Here is a 26,373-nt window from a genome sequence, read left to right as displayed (position 1 = left end):
TGGGGGAAAGATGGCCACCTGAGGGACAATCCAGACTTACAAGTCCTGAGTAGAAAATGGTGAGGATCCAAATATGCCCTTTGGGATGATGTGGAAACCTAGGACAAAGAAATAACAATAAAAATTACCAAAAATGCTATGAACCATATGACCCAGTAGGGCCCCAGCAAGGACAGCCATGACACTGCCCCTGTGTAGATTTCTTCATAATCCCAGACACATGCAAGACTCCCATGGGAAAAAAAGTGCTCTTCGATAGATGAGCTCATAATCGAATATTACAAAGAACTAATAAAAACTACAATCAACAGTCAGCCAACATAACAAAAAGGAGAATTCACACCTGAGGAACTAAAGTTAAAATAAGACAATCTGGATGAGACTTTAAAATAAGTATGTTTTTTAAATCCAGGGGACTTATTATATCAAAAATGGAGGACTGGAGAAATGTTTTTATATCTGCTCCCTCTCAAAAATCCACTACAAATTACACTAAAGAGATTTTATTTAAGGCATACTCTCACACAGTACAAGAAAAAAGAGAACGTGAAGGAAAATAAAAGATAAGAGATTTTTTTAATGGAAGTCAGAAAGTAGAAGTCAAGTTGTAACTGAGTTATCAGACCAAAAGAAAAACACAGAGACAGTAAGGGAGTTAAAGAAATCTTTACAAAAACCATAATATTCTTAGAAAGATAAAAGGAAATATTACATCCATGAGGCAAAAAAGAAGTGCCATAAAAGGAAACATTAGAGAACAAAAAAAGCCTATTGGAAATTTAAAATATGATAGTGGAAATTTTAAGTTCCAATTAAAAAGCTGAGGAATAAAGTTAAGGGTAATTTCATGGAAAGTGAAAAGATTAAGATTAAAAAAACAGGAAAAATTGAAAAAATATTAGAAAATCAACTTTGGGGGTTCAACAGTCAAATAAAAGGAATCCTGGGGAAAAAAAGAGAATGGGAAATGTGAGAGGGAAAATATCAAAGAAATAATACAAGAAAATTTCACAGAACCTGAGTTTCCAGATTAAAAGCACTCACCAGGTGCCCAACAAAATGAATGAGAAAAGAACCCCCAGCAAGGCACATCATCCTGCATTCTAATACTGAAAAGATAAAGAGAATATCCTAAAAGTTTCTAAGAGAAAATTCAGTCACATAAAATAGATTAAGAATAGAATAACATCATAAGTGTCAACAGCAACCCTACAAGCTAGAAGAGATTAAGAAAAGCCTGCAAAATGAAATTAAGAAAAGCCTGAAGGACAATGAATTCTATCCTTGAATTCAATACTCAGCCAGAATACCAATCACATGTGAGAGTAGAATAAAGCCTTTTCTGAAAATTCAGGATTTCTAAAAAGTTATCCACTATATATCTTTTCTCAGAAAATTCCAGTAGTACAACAAAATAAAGGAGTAAACCAAAATTATGATAGTTCACATTTATATAGCACCTATGGTATAATAGACATTCTTCTAAATGGTGTGTGTGTGTGTGTGTGGTCATTTAATTTAATCCTCATAGGAATTAGCTGAACATCATCATTATCCACATTTTACAAGGTAGTAGAGGGAGGTTAAATGATCTGCCCTTAGTCACAAAGCATGTAAGCAGCAGTAGTCTGGCTCCAGAGGCCATGCCCTTAAAGAAAGAGGAAGATTTAACACCCACTCATGAAAGGAACTTCCTCAACCTGATAAAGGGTCTCCATGAAAAATCTTTAGCTAACATGATGTCTAATAGAGAAAGACTGAATGCTTTACCCTAAGACTAGGAACAGGGCAAACTCTTACTGCATTGTACTGGAGGACCTAGCCAGTGAAATAAGGCAAGAAAAGTAAATAAAAGGCATAAATAAAAGGAAGAAATGACTGTCTTTATTCTCAGGTGACATGATTGCATACACACAAAATCCAAAAGAATCTTTAAAAATAAAACTACTGGAACTAATAAGTGAATTTACCAAGATCCCAGAATACAAGGTCAATATGCATAACTCAATTATATTTCTCTATAATAAGAAAAACCTGGAAAATTTTTAAAAATTAAATACCATTTATAATAGCATTTAAACAACCATAAAATACTTAGAGATAAATCTAACAAAATATGTACAAGATCTATGTACTGAAAACTACAAAACACAGCCAAGACAAAATAGAAAAGACCTAATAATTGGAGAAAGCTGCCATGCTCATGGATTGGAAGACTGAATGTTATTAAGACGTCAACTTTTTCCAAACTGATCTATAGATTCAACATAATGCAGATCAAAATCCCAGCAGGACATTTTATAGAAATTAGCAATCAGATTCTAAAATTTATCTGGAAATGTAGTTAAAGCTTTTTAGAAAAAAAGAGCAGGCATAGTAACCTGCCCAGATTGGAACAGGGGTATAAAGGGCTCTAGGCAAGGGCTCTCCAAGAAAGAAAAAAAAGTTATAGATTATCTGATGTTTATTACCTTGATTATCTGATGACTGTGAATGTATTGAGGGAGACATTTGAGAGTGATGTAATGAAAAGTACATGGACAAATCCTATCATTAATTCTAAGGAAAACAAAACTTGGACAAAAAAAGGAAGTGTAAACATTGCACCCAACTGTGAAGTGTTTTTTTATATAGTCATTTTAACTAAAACATTGAATGCTGATTTAACCAAAAAAGTGTGTTATCCATGTCCTGGAAGAAAGGAAGAGGCAGTATTTGTGTTTGCTTAGACAGGAGTAAAAGCAAGAGAGAGTGTGAGAGAGTGTTAAATCTTCATAAGCCAAAATTGAAAGTCAATAGATGATATCTAAAACTCAGAAAAAAACCTCAAGAGCTAGCAGAATAAGCACGATATTTAGAAATATGTAGACCTCTATTGAATGAAACAGCTATGCGAGTTGAAATTTGTTGCCTTTGGACTTCCCTGGTGGCGCAGTGGTTAAGAATCTGCCTCCCAATGCAGGGGACACAGGTTCGATCCCTGGTCCAGGAAGATCCCACGTCCTGTGGAGCAACTAAGCCCATCATGCGCCATAACTACTGAGCGTGCGCTCTAGAGCCCACGAGACACAACTACTGAGCCCGCGCGCCACATCTACTGAAGCCCAAGCGCCCATGCTCCTCAACAAGAGAAGCCCACTGCAATGAGAAGCCCACACATCGCAACAAAGAGTAGCCCCCGCTCGCTGCAACTAGAGAAAGCCTGAGAGCAGCAACGAAGACCCAACACAACCAAAAATAAATAAATAAATTTATTTTACAGGAAGAAAGTTGTTGCCTTTGCCTGGGGGAAGTGGGGCAGGAGGGCTGCTTCTGGTTTTCATTATAAGCTTTATAAAGCTATTTCACTTTTTTAAACAATGTAGGTGAAATACTTTGATAAAAAAGAAAAACTAATTTAGAAAGTTTGCATTAACATATTCCGCTTATTTTTATTTTTTTAATTCTTTAATTTATTTCTACCTTCAGGCTTGGAAGAAGAATCCTGAGTTTAAAAACAGAATACCAGGATAGATAAAAACAGTCGTGGTGAGGGCTCAGCTGTGAGCCACTTTTGGCTTTCTGGGTCACACCCAGAGATCTTTGGCCTCTCCAACCTCTGCATAGAAATAGCAAAGGCTGTACAGGCATACCTCCTCGTTTCACCGTGCTTCGCTTTTTTGCTCTTCACAGATACTGCGTTTTTCACAAATTGAAGGTTGGTGGCAACCCTTACCCAGAGCAAGTTTATTGGTGCCATTTTTCCAACAGCATTTGCTAACTAGTGATCTTTGCTGTTACAGTTGCAAAAAGATTATGACCCACTGAAGGCTCAGATGATGGTTTGCATTTTTTAGCAATAAAGTATTTTTAATTAAGATATGTACATTTTTTAGACATAATGCGATTGCACAGTTGATAGACTACAGTATAAACATAACTTTTATATGCACTGGGAAACCGAAAAAAACAAAATTCAGGTGATTCACTTCATTTCTATATTCGCTTTATTGTGGTGGTCTGGAGCCAAACTTGTAATATCTCCAAGTTATGCCTGAACTCTTCATTATTTCTTGGTTCATGGTTATCTCTTGGAATATATCTCTGGGAAGACCCTTAGACCAAAGAGGAGACGGTCGATTTATTTCATCTGCATCTATGAGTCTTTTCAGCCGCTGGAAGACCCTAATTAAAATGCAAGTTGCTGGGAAAGGAGCAATCTTAAACCCCTATGGAATAAAATACAGATTATCCATTAATATTTTTGCTGGAACCACTAAGAATAGGCCACTTGATAGGGAGGCAAGGGGTGGTGAAGAGGCTGTGGTTGCTAAGAAGGGGAACAGTGTAGGGGGAAATAGTATAATTCAATGTTATTACTTGGAGGCTGGAACATTTTAACCAAGCCCACAAAGCAAATTTTCAAAATTTAAAATCAGCAAGCATTGGGACTTCCCTGGCAGTCCAGTGGTTAAGACTCCGCACTTCCACTGCAGGAGGTGTGGGTTTCTATCCCTGGTTGGGGAACTAAGATCCTGCATACCTCATGGTGCAGCCAAAATATAAAAAAATAATTTTTAAATAATTTTAAAAATCAGCAAACATTGTGCAAAACATACCGTCACATCCCAATCCCTGTCCCCTGTATAATCCTTGTTGTTTACCCCATCCCTAACCCCAGTTCCATCCCTGACTCTCTCCCATCTCTGATCACCCCCCACTCCTCTCCTAAGGTGCACCCCACCCCTGATCCCAGCCCCATCCTGGACATGGAGCTCCTCCCCAAGGTGAACCATCTCCCTAACCTTGAACAGATGTCTAATCCTTACCCTATCTAGTGATCGGAACACCAGTTTCTGATATTTTCATATACTGTGTTACTTCAATACCAACACCTTGGCATTCTTACAGATCTGAAATCCAAATCTTTGAGCTGTACCCAGAGAATTACACACTGCATTAAAAAATCTAACTAAACAATGTTGCATTTGTTTGAAGAGAGTTCTGACTACATCCCTGACCTGTTTAAAACACTTCCAAGTTATTTATTGCTGTTTGATTCCCACTTCACAGGTTACTAGTGAGGCCAAGCATCTTTTCAGATGTGTATTAGTCATTTGTATTTTCCCAGACCCGATCTGGATCCTTATTTACTTACTGAAACCCCTGATGGAGTTGTCTTTAGGGCAGCAGAGGATGAAGGGAGGTGAGCACTGAGTCACACAGTAGGAGAGATGGAGAGGGGATTAAGGGAAGGAGTGAGAGGAGAGGGAAGCCCCTATTGAATAGTCTTGGCACCTTTGTTTAAAGTTATATGACCAGGGACTTCTCTGGTGGCTCAGTGGTTAAGAATCTGCCTGCCAATGCAGGGGACACGGGCTCGAGCCCTGGTCCAGGTAGATTCCACATGCTGCAGAGCAACTAAGCCCGAGCACCACAACTACTGAGCCAGCACTCTAGAGTCCGTGAGTCACAACTACCGAGCCCATGTGCCACAACTACTGAAGCCCGAGCGCCTAGAGCCCATGCTCCGCAACGAGTGAAGCCACTGCAGTGAGAAGCCCGCGCATCACAATGAAGAGTAACCCCCACTCGCCGCAACTAGAGAAAAGCCCACGCGCAGCAACGAAGACCAAACGCAGCCAAACACATTTTTAAATAAATAAAGTCATTTGACCATTTATGGTTTATTCTGGGCTCTTTATTCTCAGGTCCTTTTTACCCTTTGGCTCCACCAGCCTAAGTGTGTTGGGCACACTTTTTGCCTCATTGTCACAAAGTGACTGGCTCATCTCTACACATCATATCCTATAACCGTATTCACAGGCAAGAATCAAGGATATGTATGTGTGTGTGTGTCTTTTAAATCAGGAATATATCCCAGGAGTCCCCTGGCCCCAGTAGACTTCCTCTTAAGCAAGAGTGCACTGAAGCCAGTTTGTGGAAGCAGATTATTACACTATCTAGATTTTGTGAGCTTGTTGCTAAACACCACCACCCCTGAAATCGGCCATGGTAAGAGCATCTAGTTACACCACAGAACATTAAGACTTTCTCCCAGGAAAGTGGTTTACCAGCACACTATTGCCTTTGAGTCTTATAAATCAGAACCAAATGATATGGCCACTTCTAGTTTAAGGGAGTCTTAGAAAGTGAGTATCTGTCATTTTCAGCCTCTCTCAAGGGAGGTGGACTTCGTTAGCCGGCAAGGAAAGGGAGAGTTGGGGAAGCAACCAATGGTGTTTGACACTAATGCCTCCCAATGGTGGGAACTTTTTGTAATCCCTTAAAAGAGTGTCTTCAAAGAATGTCTGCCAGAAGACAGAGTGCTGTGGTCTCAGTGGTAGGATGGACTGAGCTCTAGCAGTTGACATGGTAATTACGATAAGAGGTGGGGGCCAGGGCTTTCGAATCCATAGCTGGGGGCCTAGTAAGGATGTGGCCTCAGCAACTTCCTGTAACCACAATGGGGGGCTGCCTGGACACAGGGCTGTGAGCAGCCAGAGGACATGCGGCTTGGGGCGGATGCTGAAGGGAAGGGAGGAGCCCTGCGTGCGGTCTCAGAGGGTAGTAGAGGTGTTCCCTGAAGAAGAGCCAACGAAGGAAGGCCTGCCGTCCTTGGCCAAGAACTCCTTGCTGACCAGGCCATGGATGGCCATGATCCTGAGGAGTCCGTGGCGAAACTTCTGGCCAACGAAGACGTAGATGAGAGGATTGAGGCAGCTGTGGAGGAAGCCCAGGATCTCGGTGGCATCCAGGGCCCGGCCGATGTCATTGCGGCGCTCACAGGTCTCCGCGATCACCCGGACCCTCATGAGGGTGTCTGCAACCAGGACCAGGTTGTAGGGCAGCCAGCAGAGCAGGAAGACGAGCACGACAGCAAAGATGACCCGCATGGCCCGGTGCTTTTGCCCCATGTGGGCCGCAAAGAGCGTGCGCAGGGTGAGTCCGTAGCAGATGAGCATGACCAGCAGGGGCAGGAGGAAGCCAAAGGTCTGGGGCAGGACCCGCATCACCATCCGCCACTTCGTTGTATTGGCACCCATGTCCTCGTAGCAGACTGGGCTGGAATAGGGTGGTTGATAAGCCTTACGGAAGGCGAAGATGGGCAGGGCCAGGATCAAGGACAGGACCCAGATGCCTAAACATATGAACCTGACCCAGTGCCGCTTCTGGGTCAGCGTGCGTGTGGCATGGACAATGGCCAGGTAGCGGTCCACGCTGATGCAGGCCAGCAGTAGAATACCACTGTAGAAGTTGACTTCCTTCAGGAGTGAGACCACCTTGCACAGGGCTGTGCCAAAGATCCAGCCCTTTGCCTTGGAGGTGGCCCAGACAGGCAAGGTCAGGGCAAAGAGCAGGTCAGCCATGGCCAGGTTCAGCAGGTAGACATCGGTGACAGAGCGGCCCACCCGGCTGTATAAGATGACCAGCATCACCAGGGAATTTCCCAGGAGGCTCAGCAGGAAGACCAGGGCATAGATGACGACCACGGCATACTTGTTGAGCGTCTCAGTGTCCATCTTACAGGGACTATAACGATGTCCTTCTGTGGGTGGCGTGCCAGTGAAATTTGCAAACTCATCCTCAAACAACTCCCACAAATCAGTGTAATTAAATAAATCATTCAGGATGGTAGTCATGGTTTGATCTGGTTGAAAGATTAGAAGGAAGGAAAGGTGATTTAGTAACTCAGATTCAAGTCACTCTCATCAAGGATGTGATAACAGGATTTCCCTGGTGGCGCAGTGGTTAAGAATCCGCCAGCCAATGCAGGGGACACAGGCTCGAGCCCTGGTCCAGGTAGATCCCACATGATGCAGAGCAACTAAGCCCGTGCACCACAACTACTGAGCCTGAGCTCTAGAGCCCATATGCCACAACTACCGATCCCACATGCCACAACTACTGAAGCCCACACACCTAGAGCCTGAGCTCTTCCAGAAGAGAAGCCACTGCAATGAGAAGCTTGCACACCACAACGAAGAATAACCCCTGCTAACCACAGCTAGAGAAAGCCTGTGCAGCAATGAAGACCCAATGCAGCCAATAAATGAAGGAAGTATGTAAGTAAGTAATTAAAAAGGGCGTGATAGTGGTTACTGGGATATCTTCTGCTTCTCTGCTAGTTTGGTAGCCGGAGATCCCTTCTTTCATCTCTATCTCTGTCTGCTTTAGAGATCATCTTCACCGTGTTGTCAGCTTTCCATAACTCCGAGGCTTGACTGTGGGATAAGATGGACTACAGGGAAAAACCTCTGCTGTTGGTCGGCCCTACCACGGCATCGACTCTACCTATAATACTGCCTCTGTGCTCTCTTTGGCTTTCTCCATCCTCAGCCATGTCTGTGCATTCAGATGGGAGGACCAGCTTGGTCCTATACATTCATGGGAGGGTCAGAATCAGGCAAAATGGAAGGAGGCAAACCTTCCTCAGATGTCTTCATCTGTTCAGATGTCCCTTTCTATGTTATTTCCCCTACGTGCCGTGCAGCCTGTGAGATCCCAGTTCCCTGACCAGGGATCGAACCCAGGCCCCAATAGTGAAAGCGCTGAGTCCTAACCACAGGACTGCCAGGGAATTCCCTTCCTGATTCTTGTTTAACCTTCTTAAAATCTACTGAGGGAAGAAAATGATAGCAATGGATTGCATTAAAGTGTATTTTAAAGGACTTTCCTGGCGGTCCAGTGGTTAAGACTCCATGCTTCAATCCCTGGCTGGGGAACTAAGATCCCACATGCCATGCGGCGCAGCCAAAAAAAAAAGGTGTATTTTAAGCCTTTTCTCTAAGGGAGCAATAAATGTTTGGGTCCTCTGTCTAAAGGAAGTGTAAGCATTTAAGAGAAGCCCCCATCTTGGTCCATGAAATCACCCCCTAAACAGCCACAGAATCGTTCAACAGTTTTCAAATACCTTTTAAAATCGTGAAACATTTGCTGAAGCAAAATCTTACCAGAAGCCCAATATGTAAAACAGATAAAAGCTCATCTACTGGGGAGGGAGGTTGTGCCGCTCTCTCCAACCAGACAGCCACTACGGAGGTTCCCACAAAACCCCCAGGGCTCTTCCGAGAACAATCTGAAAACCTATAAAAAGTTACCAAGACTGGAAATAAGGATATCTGGTATCCAGTCCTCACTCTATCCTGATTCTGTCATTAATAAGTTACATGACCTTGAATGGGTCCTTTTACCTCTACAGATTTCCATTTTCTCATCCGAATTTAGGGAGGCAGAGTAAATAATCCCTGAGATGCTTCCAAGTCTGAGGTTCTATGAGTTCATTTCGATTCACACATTTTAATACCCCTGCCAGGACTGCATTTTCACAGAAGACAAAGTCTTAGGGCAAAGCAATAAACATCAGATTGGGGAAAGTCATCCTCTTCCCTGTAAAAAGGAGAGGTATGAAAGGAGGAGATGAGACGGCTGTGGCCCCCTTGTCACCGTGTATAAGGACAGGGTTGAATACACGGTCGCAAGGGAGGAGGCAGGGAGTCAACTGAGCAGAAGTCACAGGTCCCAGACAAATGGATGCATTTTCTAAAATACAGTCAAACCAAGTCACCCTGCCCCAAAGAAAGTCCTGGCAAACAGAGGTGGCTTCCTACCTGAGTCACTGGCCATGTGTGTCCAACTGTAAGAGCCTGGAATTCAGAGACCAGAGTGACTTAACACTGAGAGAGAACTTGATTAATAAAATGAAATAGGGAAGGCACGTCACAGCCGAGCTCCTCCCTGAGCCCTGCCCATGTCTACATTTGGAGAACAGGTTAAGTCAAGTGATCACAGGGCAGCCCATGCCCATGTCTACATTTGGAGAACAGGTTAAGTCAAGTGATCACAGGGCATCAGAGACTCCCAGGGTCCACACGTCCAAGCAGGGGAACCAGGCATGAAGATGGAGTTCAGGGTCCATTATCTGAATTCTCCACTCTGTGGATGACTACTTTTACTGTCTTCCTTTTCTTGCATTTACTTCCATTTATTTCCAGGCAAGCTTCCACCTTGCCTGACATGAATAAAGGGCAAAAGACTTGACTTTGCATGGTAGAGACTTCAGAATGAATTCAAAGTAGGAGGGCCTTGTAGGAGTCCTCCACTAGGACTAGGGGGCAACCCAGTGGGAAGGAGGTAGAAGATTGCACTTGACCTGTGTTTGGACAGCAAGCACACAATAATTACTTAAACTCTAGACTTCTTTGGCAAGCTTTGGTGGAGAAAGCTTGTTGGTCCATGAAATCACGCCCTAAACAGTTTTCAACAGTTTTCAAATATCTTTTAAAATTGTGAAACATTTGCTGAAGCAAAATCTTTGTTGGTGGAGCTTTGGAGGGAGAACTAAACCCCCTCCACCGCCAGTCGCTCCATGGTACAACCACTGCCAGCTCACGATTGTTGATTAGAATGGCCCTGAGGCTGGGGGCCACTCCTGGAAATCTGGCTGGACCCCAGGGAGACCATCGGAGCTGAGGCAGTCGGTGAATGGAGGAGTGGGGGTCATGTCATTCTCCCGATTCTCAGTAATGATGGATGGCATCTCTGGGAACCTGCCTCAGCTGCTCGCAGCAGCTAATGTCTGTCCCTTAGCTTTACCTCTGGTACTTTAGTCACTTCTCCACTATAACATGAAGCCTATCATTCTGTAATGATGTGTTTACAAGTCAGCCTGTCCCACTAGACCGTGGGCTGCCAGAAACCCTCTCCAATTTTCTGCCAGGAAACAGTAAGTGCTCACTCAATGGTTGTAGAATAAATGACATCAGTCATATCTCCTTTGATTCATGCATCGTGGATCCCCACCATGATTCAGGGTGTCTATCACTTGAAGCCACGCAGTCTATGTAAGGTGTGCCTGAAAGCTGAGCTTCCATACAGCCGAGCTGGTCTGCCCGTCCTTTCCAAACCATCCTCTACTGTTTAGAGTTGGTGCTAACCTATGCAGGCGTAAATCCTGCCCCTACCCTAAGTGCTGAATTTATCATGGCACTGGTACCTACAATTCTGCCACGGGCAAGCATATTTCTTTTTTTTTTTTTTTTTTAATTTAGGTCCTTTATTTTCAGAACTGATTTTGAGAATTTCATTGTATTTCTTAAGGCAACTAGTGTCATACTGGGGGGCCCCTAAGCCACAGTCAGCCAGGACTCACTGAATTACACATCCATTTGAGGCTTTTGTGTGTGTGTGTGTGTGCGGTACGCGGGCCTCTCACTGTTGTGGCCTCTCCCATTGCTCCGGACGCGCAGGCTCAGCGGCCATGGCTCACGGGCCCAGCCGCTCCGCAGCATGTGGGATCTTCCCAGACTGGGACACGAACCCGTGTCCCCTGCATCGGCAGGCGGACTCTCAACCACTGCGCCACCAGGGAAGCCCCATATTTCTTAAACTAAGTCATGCTCTCCTCCCGGGTTCTCTTATCCTTTATGAGTAATAGCAGGAAGTGTAAGGAGACAATTGCCCTGGGGTTACCCACACTTTGATTTTACAAGTGTTGACCAGTTGTGATCTGATGCTTAGACTAGAAAGAACATGAAGATGGCATAGTCCCTTGAGGGAGCAGACATTACTCCTATTAATCATCTAAGGAAAAGGTAGCTGCTGGAGCAGAAGTTAGGGAACACAAGAGAAAACAGACTGCCCAAGTTGTGTACTGCAAAAGCCTATACACACTCAATGCAAGCTGAGAGAGTATTTGCCACGAGGGGGCAGCAGTCACTGGACACGGAAGTCTTTGCAAGGAAGAGACCCATTGAGAAAGACCAGGGAGAGAGCAGCCTGATCTAATACCTGGTTTTAAGCTCCTCTTCGTGTAAAATTCCCTTCTGCTTTCCCAGGCCCTCAGTCAAGTTGGTTCAGCGTTCGAGTCTATTTCAACTAATCACTGGGGTCCTAGGGAAGGGTCTGGTACTCCCTCAAACCCGAGGAGTAAAAGGGAAGCAACCCCTCTGGATGAGCATGGGAGTGGCAATAGTGCTAACTTAGGTCTCCAGTGGGAAGACGATCTGGAGGACAAGAGTTGAAAAGAATCTTTCCCTTCATAGTGGGAAAGAGCATTTCACTGAAGGAGGGGGAAAGGCACATACAGATGTGCTTGGAATAAAATTTTACCCACTTGAAAATGTTCCAGCAAGTTCGCCCACCCAACGTATCTTCCGTACGTCACTTTCCACTTATAACGGCTCCCTCTTAAATGGATCTATAATGTTCCTAATGGGAGAGCATTTTTCCATTCTGTGCAGAACATCCAGTGCCACAAAGATTGTTGTGACATGTGCAGCCCAAATGCCAGTCCTCTGGCAAAATGCAGAGGCCTGTTCTTGCCATTCTCTTTTAGAAATGGCAGCTTCTATGCAAGACCATGTGAACAGCACAATATAGCTGTAAGGATATCTATTTCGTCCCTTTGTCAGCTTTGATGCCAGCATCAGCATCTCTTCTCATCCCTGCAGAATAATCCACTTGGACCTGGGGACCAAAGTAGAGGCAAGGGAGGTGGAGGAGAAGGTTCACCCCTCTCCCCGGTGATGGTCCCTGTTGCCATAGTGACAGGTTCAAGGGCAAGTATGTGACCTAAGATGATCCCACTCAGAGCCAAGTTCAGGATGGTTGTTTAATGACTGTGGAAAAGCAAGTATGTAGTCTTGTTGCTGCTGCAAATCATTTTGCTACCATAAATGGCAAACCAATCCAGAGACAAAAACTAACACGTGGAGGAGGACAGATCAGAGATAATCACAGAAAAACAGAGCCAGGGCCCTGAACATACCATGCCCAGAGGACTTCTTCTCTGTGTACTTTTCAGTTACATGAAGCAATAAATTGTCTTTGTTGTTAAGCCCAGTTCAAATGGAGTTGTCTGGTACACGCAACCAAAACTGTGGCCAATTGAGAGAGTCCTGGAACCCGACAGTGATCTAGGATGAGAGGAGAGGGGAAGGAATGTCAGTGTGACACTGGGTCCAGGCAGACAGTCAGGTAACGGCAGGACTTGACAGGGGTGTGTCCTGGGGGTGCAGACCTCCCAGCCCTGGTTGCCAGCCTCTGGTGGAAGCCAGAGAGGAACCTTGGAGAGTGAGCAGGTGAGACCCCAGCTGAGGACACTCTCCTGAATGAACTCAGAAATCCTCACGAGGGACCCAGAAACCCCTGCTTTGGAGGAAGACAGACCACGATTCAAACGTCGGCTTTCCTTTAACAGTTTTTGACCTTGGACACGTTTCTTAGCATGTATCGAAATATACTTATCTGGGCTTCCCTGGTGGCGCAGTGGTTGAGAGTCCGCCTGCCAATGCAGGGGACACAGGTTCGTGCCCTGGTCCGGGAAGATCCCACATGCCGTGGAGCGGCTGGGCCCATGAGCCATGGCCGCTGAGCCTGCGCGTCCGGAGCCTGTGCTCCACAACAGGAGAGGCCACAGCAGTGAGAGGCCCGCGTACCGCAAAAAAAAAAAAAAAAAAATCCTTATCCATAAAAATGGGGATACTTGGGACTTCCCTGGTAGCACAGTGAATAAGACTCCGTGCTCCCAATGGAGGGGGCCCGAGTTTGATCCCTGGTCAGGAAACTAGATCCCAAATGCCACAACTAAGAGTTCGCATGCCACAAGTATGGAGCCCCCCTGCCGCAACTAAGACCTGGTGCAACCAACCAGATAAATAAATTCTTTTTTTTAATGGGGATACTTGCCTCATGGAGCTATGTGATGATGAAATGGGGTAAGATCACAGGTTCTAGAACCAAATCACCTCGGTGCAAATCCCAGCTCTGTCTCTGGCCAGTTGTGTGCATTGGGAAGCTAGATACCCACTCTGTGCCTCAGTTTTCTCCTCTGTAAAATGAGACTAAAAGAAGGAGCCAGCTCATAGGGTTGGTATGAGGATCGTTGAGTAAATTAAAGTGCTTAGTATAGTATCCAGCAGATAATAAATGTTTCATGACTTTTAACTGTCTATATACAGTCCTGTTGGGTGAATACGTATCAGACTCACTAAACAATGCAAACCCTCTGACCCTGCAATCCCACTTACGTGAGGGAAGGAAAGAAGGAAAGAAGTAGGAACAGGGAGGAAGCGGGAGGATAAAGTTTATCTCGGAGTTGTTTATAATAATAAAATTTGGAAATATTTCAATGCCCTTCAAAAAACTTTTTTTTACAAATTATAGTAGATCTGTAAAATGGAGCACTATGTTTCTATTAAACACAATAATGTATAGCTACTCTTAGTGCTGTGGAAAGGTATCTATAATAGAAGCAGAATGTACAGGATGATAACATTTTGTACTAAATGTATGGATGTATGTGCACAGGCAGAAAATAAGAGTCGAAATGTCAACAGTGGTTATCTTTGGGTGTTGGGATTATGGATATTTGCTTTCTTGCTTATATCCTTTGATGTGGCCCAATTTCTAAAATGAGCATTAATTTTGCAATCAGAAAAAAAAATGTATTCAGCCATTTTCATTCAAAAGTAAATAAATAACATTCTGATGGTCATCTTCCTTCTCCTCCCTCAGATTTGGCTGTCCAGCGAGGTTGGTGATCAGATGTCCAAGACTCAGCCTCCTCCTAACTTCTCAACCCTTCAGTCCCCTACAGTCTCCTTCACCTCGGGGCCCAGTACCACCCACCCCATTCTCTACTATTGTGCTTTTCAGACTGGAATACACTCATTTCTAGGACTCTTTCTCCCACCAAACTGGGAATAGGCAAGACTCTGACACAGAGCAGTGATGAATAAAGCACCTCGTCCTTTCCTCCTTGCCCCTCTGTAAAGGATTCTATTTTGCACCCGTAGTGCCCAGCAAAGTGTGTGACACATACTAGTAGATGCCAAACAGGGAGTGGGCGTGTGATTGTGCAGTAGTACAGGGTCCCATGCTCGGAAGAGCCTTGCGCTTGGGGTGTAATGCTCTGTGGCCAGACAAAATTATGATTTTATCTTGGAATTTGTGTTTTGTAATTGAGGTCTGATGGGGCAATGGAACACGCACAGGGGCTTAGAGCTCTGCTCTAGTGCAGTCCCACCTCTTGTTGCCTCCCTGGGACAAGGGGCTCGGCCTCCCACTCCCCCCACCCCCAAATACCCCAAGCCTCAGGAGTGCAACATTAGATAGAAAATAAAAAACACTCTGTGCTCCTTTTCTTTGGAGGGGGGCATACCATGCAGCTTGTGGGATCTTAGTTCCCCGACCAGGGATCAAATCCCGACCCCCTGCAGTGGAAGCGTGGAGTCCTAACCACTGAACCACCGGGGAATTCCCCAGTCTGTCCCCTTGAGAGAAAGACCATGGAAGAAAGAAATAAGCTTTTTCCTGCTTTTTGAACAAGGGACCCTGCATTATCACTTTACATTGGGTCCTGCAAATTATACAACCAGCCCAGACACCAAATAAACATTTCTTAGGTGGGTGAAATATTGAAGGAGTGGAGAAGAGATAAACGGCAGACGGGACTTTTTACCTGAGTTCAGGTGATGGCAACTCCATCCTTCCAACAGCTCAGGCCAGAATTCGTGGACTCATCATTGACACGTCTTTATCTCTTACACCCAACATTCAATCTACCAGAAAATTCTGCTACCTCTACCAAAATAAATTCCAACTCCTACTTTCTGATCTCCTCTACTGCTATTGCCCTGGCCCCTGCCACCATCCCTTCTCACCTAAATCGCTAAGGTGACCTCCCAGTCTCCCCTGCGTCTGCCCCTTCTCTCCTACAGTCTGTTCTCGTCACACCAGCCAGAGTAATCTGTTTGTTTTAAGTCAGATCGTGTCATGCCTTCTTACTACCCTCCAACGTCTCCAAAGGATGAATTTTACTGCTTTCATTTTCTTAAGTGCATTTTAAGTAACTGCACAGTGGAGAAACCAGACAAACACTGCCTTCATTCACCAAGTGAGGAAGGCTGATGCTACCAGGGATGCTGTGTGGGTCTCACGTACCCTCGAGACGATGTGAAGAGAAGGGCACCTCACCTCCATTGATAGTCTCTCCAAAAACCCATCACCCCGTCTAATCATGAGGAAAACATCAGACATGCCCAGATTGGGGCATATTCTACACAATACCTGGCCAGCACTCCTCGACTCTGTCAAGGTCATGAAAAGCAAGGAAAGACTAAGCAAAACTATCACAGACCAAGGAGATTGGGAAGCCATACCAACTGAATGCCATGGGGAACCCTGGATTGGATCTTGGTACAGAAAGAGGAGATAATGGAAAATCTAGAAAAATCCAGATAAAATCTGGAGTTTAGTTAATACTTGCTATTAACGTTGTTACCTATTTTGTTTTAATGACTTTTTTTTTTTTTAACTTTTGTGTTTTTTCTGGCTGCATTGGGTCTTCATTGCTGCCGCGGGCTTTTCTCTAGTTGCGGCGAGCAGGGGCTACTCTTTGTTGCGGTGTGCAGGCTTATTGTGGTGGCTTCTCTTGCTGTGGAGCACAGGCTCTAGGTGCGTGGGCTTCAGGAATTATGGCATGTGGGCTTCAGTAGTTGTGGCACGCGGGCTCAGTAGTTGTGGTGCATGGGCTTAGTTGCTCCGTGGCATGTGGGATCTTCCCGGACCAGGGCTCGAACCCATGTCCCCTGCATTGGCAGGCATATTCTTAACCACTGCACCACCAGGGAAGTCCCAGAGCTTTATTTTTTAAATCAGGAATAGGTACTGAATTTTGTCAAAGGCCTATCAAGATAGTCATATGGGGTTTTTCTTCTTCTTCTTAGATATATCAGCGTATGAATTATATTATGGTTTTCTAACATTGAGTAATGCTTGCATTGGGGGTGATATAGCCCACTTAATCATGAAAAAAAGTGAATTTGATAAAAGTGAAAGTCCTTAAATAGCCTTTAAGGCTTTCTCCATCACTCCTCCACCCCCTGCACTCTGGGCCACAAACCGGGTGGCTTAAACAACAGAAAAGTATTTTCTCACAGTTCTGGAAGCTGGAAGCCCAAGATCAGGGTGTCAATAGGATTGGTTCCTTCCAAGGGCTGCGAGGGAGAATCTGTTCCAGGCCTGTTCCCGAGCTTCTGGTGGTTTGCTAACAAGCTCTGGCGTTCCTTTATTGTGGGAACATCGCTACAGTCTCTGCCTTCATCTTCACATGCTGTTCTCCTTGTGTGCATGTGTTTGTGTCCAAATTTCCCCTTTTGATAGGACAACAATTATGTTGGATTAGGGCCCCCTCTGATGACCTCATCTTAATTAATTAATCTGCAAGGACCCTATTTCCAAATAAGGTCCCATTTTTTTTTAATTTAAAATTTATTTATTTTATTTTTTTATTTTTGGTTATGTTGGGTCTTCGTTGCTGTGCACGGGCTCTCTCTAGTTGCAGCGAGCCGGGCTACCCTTCGTTGCATGGGCTTCTCACTGTGGTGGCTTCTCTTGTTGCCGAGCATGGGCTCTAGGCGCACAGGCTTCAGTAGTTGTGGCGCACGGGTTTAGCTGCTCCGCGGCATGTGGGATCTTCCCAGACCAGGGCTCGAACCTGTGTCCCCTGCATTGGCAGGCGGATTTTTAATAAGGTCCATTTTGATGTAGTGGATGTTAGGGCTTCAACATATGAATTTGAGGATAAGGGACACAATTCAGTCCATAGTACTCTCTAATCGTATCCTCTTTTTTCCCTTAGAGCTCTGCTCCAGCCACATTGGCCTGCTGGCTTTGCTCCTGCCTTAGGGCATTGCCTCTGCAGTTCATGCTTCTGGTAATGTCCTTCTGTAGATGCTCCTGCGGGTAATTCCCTCGCCTCCTCCAAGTGTTTGCTCAGATGCTACCTTCTCAATGGGGCCCAGCCTGTCCACCTATTTACAGTTGCATCACCATTGCTGGGTGTCCCTAACCCCGCTTTATTTTGCACGTTTCTCCCCCACAGCACTTAACACTTTCTAACATACTATATAATCTACTTGTTTACTATAGGCTCTATTGTTTATTGTCTGTCTCCTCTCTAGAACATAAGCGTCACGGGGGCAGTGATCCTTACCTATTTTTATCACTGTATCTCAAGTGCCTATGAGACAGCTTGGCAATTAGGGTGCCATAAAAAGTTGTTGACGAAAGAAAAGGAAAGAAAGATGGATTATATTTCTAGACACTGGGAGACCCACGAGTGGCTTGCCTTCTGTTTATCTCGCATCTGGCCTCTGGGAAATTACCCTGGAGGGAAAGTGGACCCCACCATGGCTTTGGACAGCATGAGACCCCTAGCGATGCTGACAGCACCTGAGATCTAGCAAGAGTGGGGGAAAAAAAATCTACTACTGGTGGCCAGGAACTGTAGTTTCAAGATAAATCCAGAAGAGGGCAGCATTACCTTCAATTCAAACCAAACACGGCGAGGGGGCCCGCAGGCAGGCGAGGGAAGGGGCGGGCAGTGAAATAATCCACGTGGAAATACCCTCTACCCGCTAGAAGTTGGATTAGGCAGCCAATGTCTAGAACGTAACACCACCTTTTAAGGTCTGCAAACCTTTTCGCATACATTCATTCTCCCCTTAACGTCCTCCCAGATGAGAGTTTAGCAATTGCCAGAGCGTGAGCGCAGCTTGAGATGAGCAGGTGAAGTTTACCACCCGTTAGGTCGTATCTCACAAACTTGTCACAGGCTTCATGAATAGCTGTCCCTGTGGCCATCCCCCTTCCTCCGCAGACCCTTCCTCCAGACCAGCGGTTCTCAGCCTCTTTGTGTGAACCCACACTTTTAAACACAGCACGTTTGGACACACTTGGCAAAGCAATTAAAAGGTATTATTTCAGACAACTGAAAATCTTTTCATAGCTCACTTTTTGGTTCTCCAAAATTCCAAAATTGTCTTAGTCAGCTGGGGCTGCCATCACAAAATACTGTGGATTCAGTGGCTTAAACAACAGATATTTATTTCTCACAGTTTGTGAGACAAAGTCCTGGTAGGGTTCTTGGTGAGAGCTCTCTTCCTGGCTTGCAGACCACCACCTTCTGTGCAGAAAAAGAAAGAGCTCTGGCCTCTTCCTCCTCTTATAAGGAGACTAATCCCATCACTTGAGGCGGGGAGGGGAGCCCTCACCCTCATGACTTCATCTAAACCTAGTTGCGTCCCAAAGACCCCACCAGCACCACAAAATACCATCACATTGGAGGTTAGGACTTCAACACATGAATTTTGATGGCCCTGGCAGATTCAGTGTCTGGGGAAAGACCTGGTTTACTCCAACTTTTGTTACTTTTTTCTAATTCTACTAAAATGTAATCACAGGAAGTGATTGATCTCCGTTACAGCCATCTTGGATTTTCTTCCAAAAAACAAGAATTTTTTTTTTTTTTTTTTTTTTTTTGTGGTATGAGGGCCTCTCACTGTTGTGGCCTCTCCCATTGCAGAGCACAGGCTCCGGACGCGCAGGCTCAGCAGCCATGGCTCACGGGCCTAGCCGCTCTGCGGCATGTGGGATCTTCCCAGACCAGGGCACGAACCCATGTCCCCTGCATCGGCAGATGGACTCTCAACCACTGCACCACCAGGGAAGCCCCAAACTTCTGTCTTTAATGCAGACTTGCTCATGTTCTCTTATATGCTGCCAGCTGCACTAAGCTCTACTCTGTGTGGCTCAATCAGCATAATCAACATTTTGTCTGACAGACGGGGCAGCCAAAGTAGCATCCTTGGTTGCAATACAGATAAACAGCACAAACGTTTACCTGGGGGTGGAGGGGTTGGAGATGGGAACTGGGCAGATGGAAGGCAGGTGGAAGAAGACTTTTCATCAATAGCTTTTAATTTTTTTTTATTTTTGAAACATGTGACATGGTTCCTGTTCTAAGTTTTAAGTGTGAAATATAATCTTAACATGTTAAAAGCCAGTAACTTAACCATGGGGGTGGGAAGTATGTCGTGCTGCTGGGAGCTATCCTTGAAGCTCTGGCATCCACACTTGTATGTCTTCGGGCTGCTGCCTCACCTTCCACCCAGTGAGCCGAAGAGGCCTCAGCCAACTCCAGGAAGCATCTTCCTGGGCCTGGGCCTAGAGGCCTGTCACTTCTCTTAGTTCCCATCACTCCAGACCCTTAACTCCAAGTCAGCTCACCCTGGACTCTCTTGGTCCTTGTCCCTCTCCTGTCACTGGTCTGTCTAGCTGCTTACACTCTCCCCTCCATTGCAACCAAGGATGTCCTGGACTCTCTTGTCTCCCACTAGGCCCTCTCTCTGTATTGTTGCTAGATGCAATTCCAAATAGCTCCGCTGCTGTCCTTCCCCACTCTCCTAGGCACCAAAGAAACCTCAGGCCCTGGGGCTTTTTTTTTTTTTGACTTTTTTTTAATTGAAGTACAATGTTTATTGTTTACAATGTTCTGTTAATTTCTGCTGTACAGCAACTGACTCAGTTATACATAATATTCTTTTCCATTATGGTTTATCATAGGATACTGAATATGGTTCTCTGTGCTATACAGTAGGACCTTGTTGTTTCAGGCTCTGGGTTTTAAACTCGCCCTGGCAGTGAATTCTCATAGACTCTCCTGGACTATGGAAACCCACCTACTTTCCCTGGCAACATTCCCACTTTCTTTCCCTTGAAATAGGGCCCTTAAATCAACTATACTTCAATTTAAAAAAAAAATTTTTTAACATATTTGAAGGAAAATTTTCAGAAAATTAAATGAGTATGTTGATATACAAATTCTGTAATAACATATTTCTATATTTAAACTTTAAGTATTATAATAATAGATAATTATCTTAGTGAAATAATAGTCGCACAAACTTGTACTTCCTTGATTTATTCAAAATATATTCTTCAACCTCAAAGAAAAAACGAAATAAGGCCCTTGATTTATACTTGAACATAGATAGTATAACCAGCTTCCTGCTGAAATTACCTCTCCTAGTCTCCATGCCACAGACCCGATCAGCCGGCAGATGAGTTTCCTTGGCTACACAGGTTTGGTTTCTTTGTTTGTTCATTTAAATTAGAATTGATTTTCAACCTATTAAAATTTAAACTTTTTCACATTAAAAGAAATCTGGATTTCTATCCTCTCTTCTAAAATTTGGAAGATGGGACAATACTGAGCCCATGGCAAAAATCAGCTAAAGTTGGTACATAAAGGAGATCCTAGAAGGAGAACCACACTCACACCATCACTTGATTTTCAACAAAAGTGTCAAAGCAATCAAGTGGGGAAAGGAAAATTTCATCCATAAAATGGTGGTGGAATAACTAGATATGGAAAAATATGAACTTTGACCCCTACATTATACACAAATATTATGTTGAGATGAATCCTAGGTCTAGATGTAAAAGCTAAAACTGCAAAGCTTTTAGAGAAAAATGTAGATGAATATCATGACTTGGGCGTAAGCAAACTATTTTTTACAAATCAAAGAAAGCAATAACCTTTAAAATTTTTTTGGTGAATGAGACTTTGTCAAAATTTTAAGTTTATGTTCATCAAAAGAGACACCATTGTAAAAAGTATTAAACAAGCCACAAGCTGGGAGAAAATAATTGCAAAACATGTATGTGACTGGCATCGAGGATATACAAACAATTCCAAAAATAATAAAACACAAGCAACTCTCCCCAAAATGGGCAAAAGATTGGAACAGATACTTCACAAAAGACAATATACAAATGAGTAATATATACATGAAAAGTGTTCAACATCATTGGCCATCAGGGAAATGCAGATTATAACCACAATGGAAATACCACTATGTAATCACCAGAATGACTCAAAAAAATGTTTAAATGAAAATGTTTAAATGTTTAAATGTTTAAATCAAGTGATGGTGAGGATGTGGAGCAACTGGAATTCTCATACATTGTTGATGGGAATGTAAAATGGTGCAACCACTTTGGTAAAAGGTCTGGCAGTTTTTTTATAAAAGTAAACATACTCCTCCTCTATGACCCAGAAATTCCACTCCTAAGAATATACCCAGAGAAGTGGAAATACATGCCCACAAACATATCTGTGCAAAAATATTAATAGCTTTATTCATAATAGCCAAAAACTAGAAACAGCCCAGGTGTCCATGCATAGGAAGATGGATAAACAAACTGTGGTATGTTCATAAGTCAAATACAATGGAATACTTCTCAGCAACAGAAAGGAAAGAGCTGCTGATACACTCAACAACATGGATGTATCTTTAAAACTTTATGCTGAGTGAAAGAAGTCTTACACAAAAGAGTATATACTGTATGATTCTGCTTTTATAAAGTTCTAGAACAGGCAACACTAATTTATGAAAGAAAAATAATCAAAACAGTTGTTACTTTAGGGGGATGGAAGCAGAGACAAACTTAGGAGGAACGTGAGGCTATTTTGGGAATGATGGTGATGTTTTCTAGATTGGGGGATATTTCTCAATGGAAATTTAGATGACAAGAGCACGTTATTTGTCAAAACTTAGTGAATATACACTGAAGTTCTGTGCATTTCACTGTACATAAATTTTATATCTAAAACTAAAAACAAATATTGATCTCTAGTTAATGTACATACTGGTGTATATAGGGAGATGTGCGTGCAATTTACTTTGAAATATTTACAGTAGAAAAAAATAAAATTGATTAATGAATAAATGGATAGATATGAGATAAAGCAAGTAAAATGTTCATAGTAGAATCTAGGTACTAGGTAGATAGGCATACACTGTAAAATTCTTTCAGCTTTGCTACATGTTAGAAATTTTTCACAAAAATGCTGGGGAGACAGATCAGCTGGCACTAAGTCTTGGCTACCTCCTTGAAGCAGAGTGTACACCCTCCGGTTTGCCACACTCCACACCCCTCCTTATTGCCTCATGCCCACACTGCTTCACTCACTTACATTACCTGCACCCCTCAATACAGGGATGTTTTATCCTAAACACATATGGCATATCCTAGTGGTTATTATATAAATCTCTGAAAGAGGCAGAATAGCATTGTACCAATCCTGGCACTTACCAATTTTGTGATCCTGGGCAAATTAATTCACCTGTGAGCCTCAGTTTTTTCATCTGTAGGATAAGTGAAGTGGTGAATGCAAAATTTCTAGCACACAATGGGCACCAGGTAAATGTTGACTGTTATTACACAGTTTAACGTATTGAATTTGCAAATGTAAACAGATAGAATAAGGACTGCTTTTCACAGTAAGAAACTCTATAGAGTTTAGACTCACAGGGGAAAGAGTGGGAATACTATTTTCTGGGAAATTGCCCTATTTGCTTTCACTAAATTTCCTCTCACAGAGAAAAAGCTATCTATTCAGTAGCTGTTTAACGAGCACCTGCAACAACTACAAATACTACCTGTACCTGTGGGCTAAGCAGAGACTCTGCCACAGAGACTTCAGTGAGGCAGCTGCAATAATAAGCATATGCTCAAGCTCCAAAGGGGGCAAGGAAAGCTTCAGGGAAGAGGGAACACTTGAGTTGGATCTTGCAGGATGGATAGGAGTTTTCCAGGTAGACCTGGGGAAGGTGGACTGTCCAGGCAGAAAGAACAACATAGGCAAAGGCATTGAGCAGTGAAAAGGCAATGGGATCCTCAAATCTGATGAACAATTTGTATTATTAAAGTCCAGGGAAGGCAGGAAATGAGACTGGAGAGGGAGGTAGTGACTAAATCACACCCTGTTTATAAAGTTACAGAGGCTGAGTTTTGTGCAGCACAAAAAAAAAAAGCCTCTGGTACATTTTAGGAAGATACTTCTGCAGCAGAGCAGGGCTAGATTGACAAGGGAGAGAACTGAGGCAGGGAGACCAGTGAGGTATCAGTGCTGCCCATTGCTTGGAAAAATTCCCTGGGACGCTTGTTAAGCATACAGATTCCAGGGCCCTACCCCGGGCCTATTGACTCAGAGTCTAGGAGAAGGGCCTGGGAATCTAGATGATTAGCAAGTGCCCCAGGTTTTCCAACGAACTTGGAAATCACCAAATCCAGGAGATGGCAGCCACCATCCTCTGAAAGGGAATGAAGGGCTGAACTGAAGCATTTGGGGAAGGAAAGAAGGGGCGTATTACAGCGTGATTTAGAGGAAAGAATCTACATAATGTGGCAAGGGTTTGCATGTGGGGGAGATGACGTCCTGGCATGACTGTGTAGATGGCTCTACCATTTGCCAAGATAGGGAATGCAAGAAAAACATCAAGTTTAGGGAGAGGAGGTAATGATTTCCACCGGACCAGGATGAATCAAGATCTTGAGAGTCAGCACTGTCTCGGTGGTGGTTAAAATCACGGCTGGTTGAGGTCACCCACGGAGCGACTCTGGTGTGAGAAGGGAGGAAGACCACAGCTCCCAAATGCATTTGATTTCTCTTGTGCTTCTCACACAGATCTGTAACTTGGATGTCTCACATCCTCTAACCACGTTAAACTGTAATCAGGACAATAAATTACATGCATGAAGTTTGGAAATAGACAAGCAGAAAACTAAACATTCCCTAGGTCTCTGAAACCCAGATGCGTGACAGAGTTAGGCTGCCTTCTGCCTTTTGATTTAAGCCAGGGACAGAGCTGATGGGTGACATTGACCAGCCCCCAAGGAAACTCCCTCTCTCACGTACTTATTCCTTTGTCCTCTTGATGCTATTTAAGGAATAAACACTTCGCCTTTAAAGATGGTCCTCTAAAAAATACAGAGATGGCATAAAGAATATATTAGTTGTCAGAAAACCTGTTAAAGTCACATGAAGTTGAGCAAGTTAACTTCAGAGCTTCTTTTTCCTCTTGTGTAAAATAAGGATTCTAGTAACTGCTGTAAAGAACAAACGAGAAAACACACTTTAACACATGTCAAAAACTCTGCTTGGAGCATGGGGAACTATATTCAATATCTTGTAATAACCTATAATAGAAAAGAAAACTATATATATATATAAAACTGAGTCAGTTTGCTGTACACTTGAAACTAACACAACATTGTAAATTAACTATACTTCAGTAAAATAAAAAAAAAACTGCTTGGGGCTATAATGAATAAAAACCCACTCTCACTAGCTCAAGTCAAAGATGGTTTATGGAAATGATACAACAGGCAATCTTGCCAACTTGCAAGAACAGGAAATGAAGTACAGTTGGTCATTTAGGGATTGGAGCTGAGAGTCTGACATTCGTTCCACAGTAGCATCTCTTTGGGGCAGATGGTGTCCCATGTCTGCTTCTCTCTGCAGGTCCACACATCCCCACATGGCAGACACTGCAGTTGTCTACCCACAACCCGTTCCCATTCCTTCCTCACTAAGAGGACCTCGGTTTGATGAGGATGGTCTAAGCCAATTACAACAGTCCACTTTGGCAGTGGAAGTTCAAATGGCAGTGGCCATTTATACGGTTCTGGCAAATGAGGCTTAAGGAGAAGACTGCTGGGAACTCTGGGAAAGCTCTTGCTTTTCCTGACAAAAGGCAAGGCACTGCTTTGTGCCACCTCTTCCTTTTTCTTCCTTTTGGTTGTGATAGCCAGAGCAGCAGCAGCCATCATGGGACCATGAGGAAAAGGCCAAAAGAATCACAGAGAGGTCTTTCACCCTCAGACATCATCGAGCCCCTGAACCAACATTGTCCAAGTGGAAATTATGTGTAAAATAACAAAACCCAAAAAACAAAGACAAAAACCAACTTCTTTTTAAAACCTCACCTCCATGCTTTTAAGCCACCATGAGTTAGGTTTTTGTTACTTGCATCTGAGGGCACTCCTTTTTTTTTTTTTTTTGGCCACCGCACAGCTTGTGGGATCTTAGTTCCCCACCCAAGGATCGAACCTTACCCTCAGCAGTGAAAGCCCAGAGTCCTAACCACTGGACCACCAGGGAATTCCCCTGAGGGCACTCTTGACTGATAATACTGCCATCTAATTTGGGATTTTCCAAACTTCAATCATCCTCAAACCTTCTGTAGCATTTTGCCATGTCCACTCAAATACAGTGTTCTTTACATTTATTCACTTGTGTTAAATTAAATACCTATTTTAAGCCTTGTGCTCTCGTGTGTGTCATTTTTTTTAAATACCCATTAGAATAAAATAAATAAATAAATGTAACGATTAAAATTAAAACAGTTTCTGGATTGCTGAGTACATTTACCGGCCACGAGGGTGGTACATCCCATCTCCACAGGGAAGATCCTGCTCTCAGGACACTTCTAGACCTTGCCTGTTCATCTGGCTGTTCATTTGTATCCTTTACAATGTAAGTAAAAAAGAATAATAATTTTTAAATTATAATTAAATTAAATTAAAACAGATTCACTATGTACCACCCCAAATCATCTCGTTTTTACCAGTGGAGCACTTTGCGAAAGCAAAGCCAGATGACTAGATATTCCTGTTCCAGATTTCCAGGAGGGAATGTTATAGATGAGGATCTTCCCCTGAGTCACATGGTGCATAAGGCCGTACACACCTCAAGTAACT

General features: G+C 43.7%; 1 protein-coding gene across 1 annotated transcript; it reads right to left on the bottom strand.

The window, feature by feature from the left end:
- Nucleotides 1–6,158: 6,158 nt before the first annotated feature.
- CXCR1 (C-X-C motif chemokine receptor 1) lies at nucleotides 6,159–9,606 on the bottom strand. The gene is made up of 2 exons (XM_060151297.1): nucleotides 9,591–9,606; nucleotides 6,159–7,630 (listed from the first exon to the last, which is right to left on the bottom strand). Exons 1-2 carry the CDS (start codon nucleotides 9,604–9,606, stop codon nucleotides 6,540–6,542), a joined length of 1,107 nt encoding a protein of 368 aa, XP_060007280.1. The 3' UTR covers nucleotides 6,159–6,539.
- Nucleotides 9,607–26,373: the final 16,767 nt, after the last annotated feature.

This window comes from Lagenorhynchus albirostris, chromosome 6 (assembly GCF_949774975.1).
Source record: "Lagenorhynchus albirostris chromosome 6, mLagAlb1.1, whole genome shotgun sequence".
NCBI lineage: Eukaryota > Metazoa > Chordata > Mammalia > Artiodactyla > Delphinidae > Lagenorhynchus > Lagenorhynchus albirostris.
Note: the sequence above shows the minus strand (reverse complement) of the source record. Positions and strands in the feature narration are given on the sequence as shown.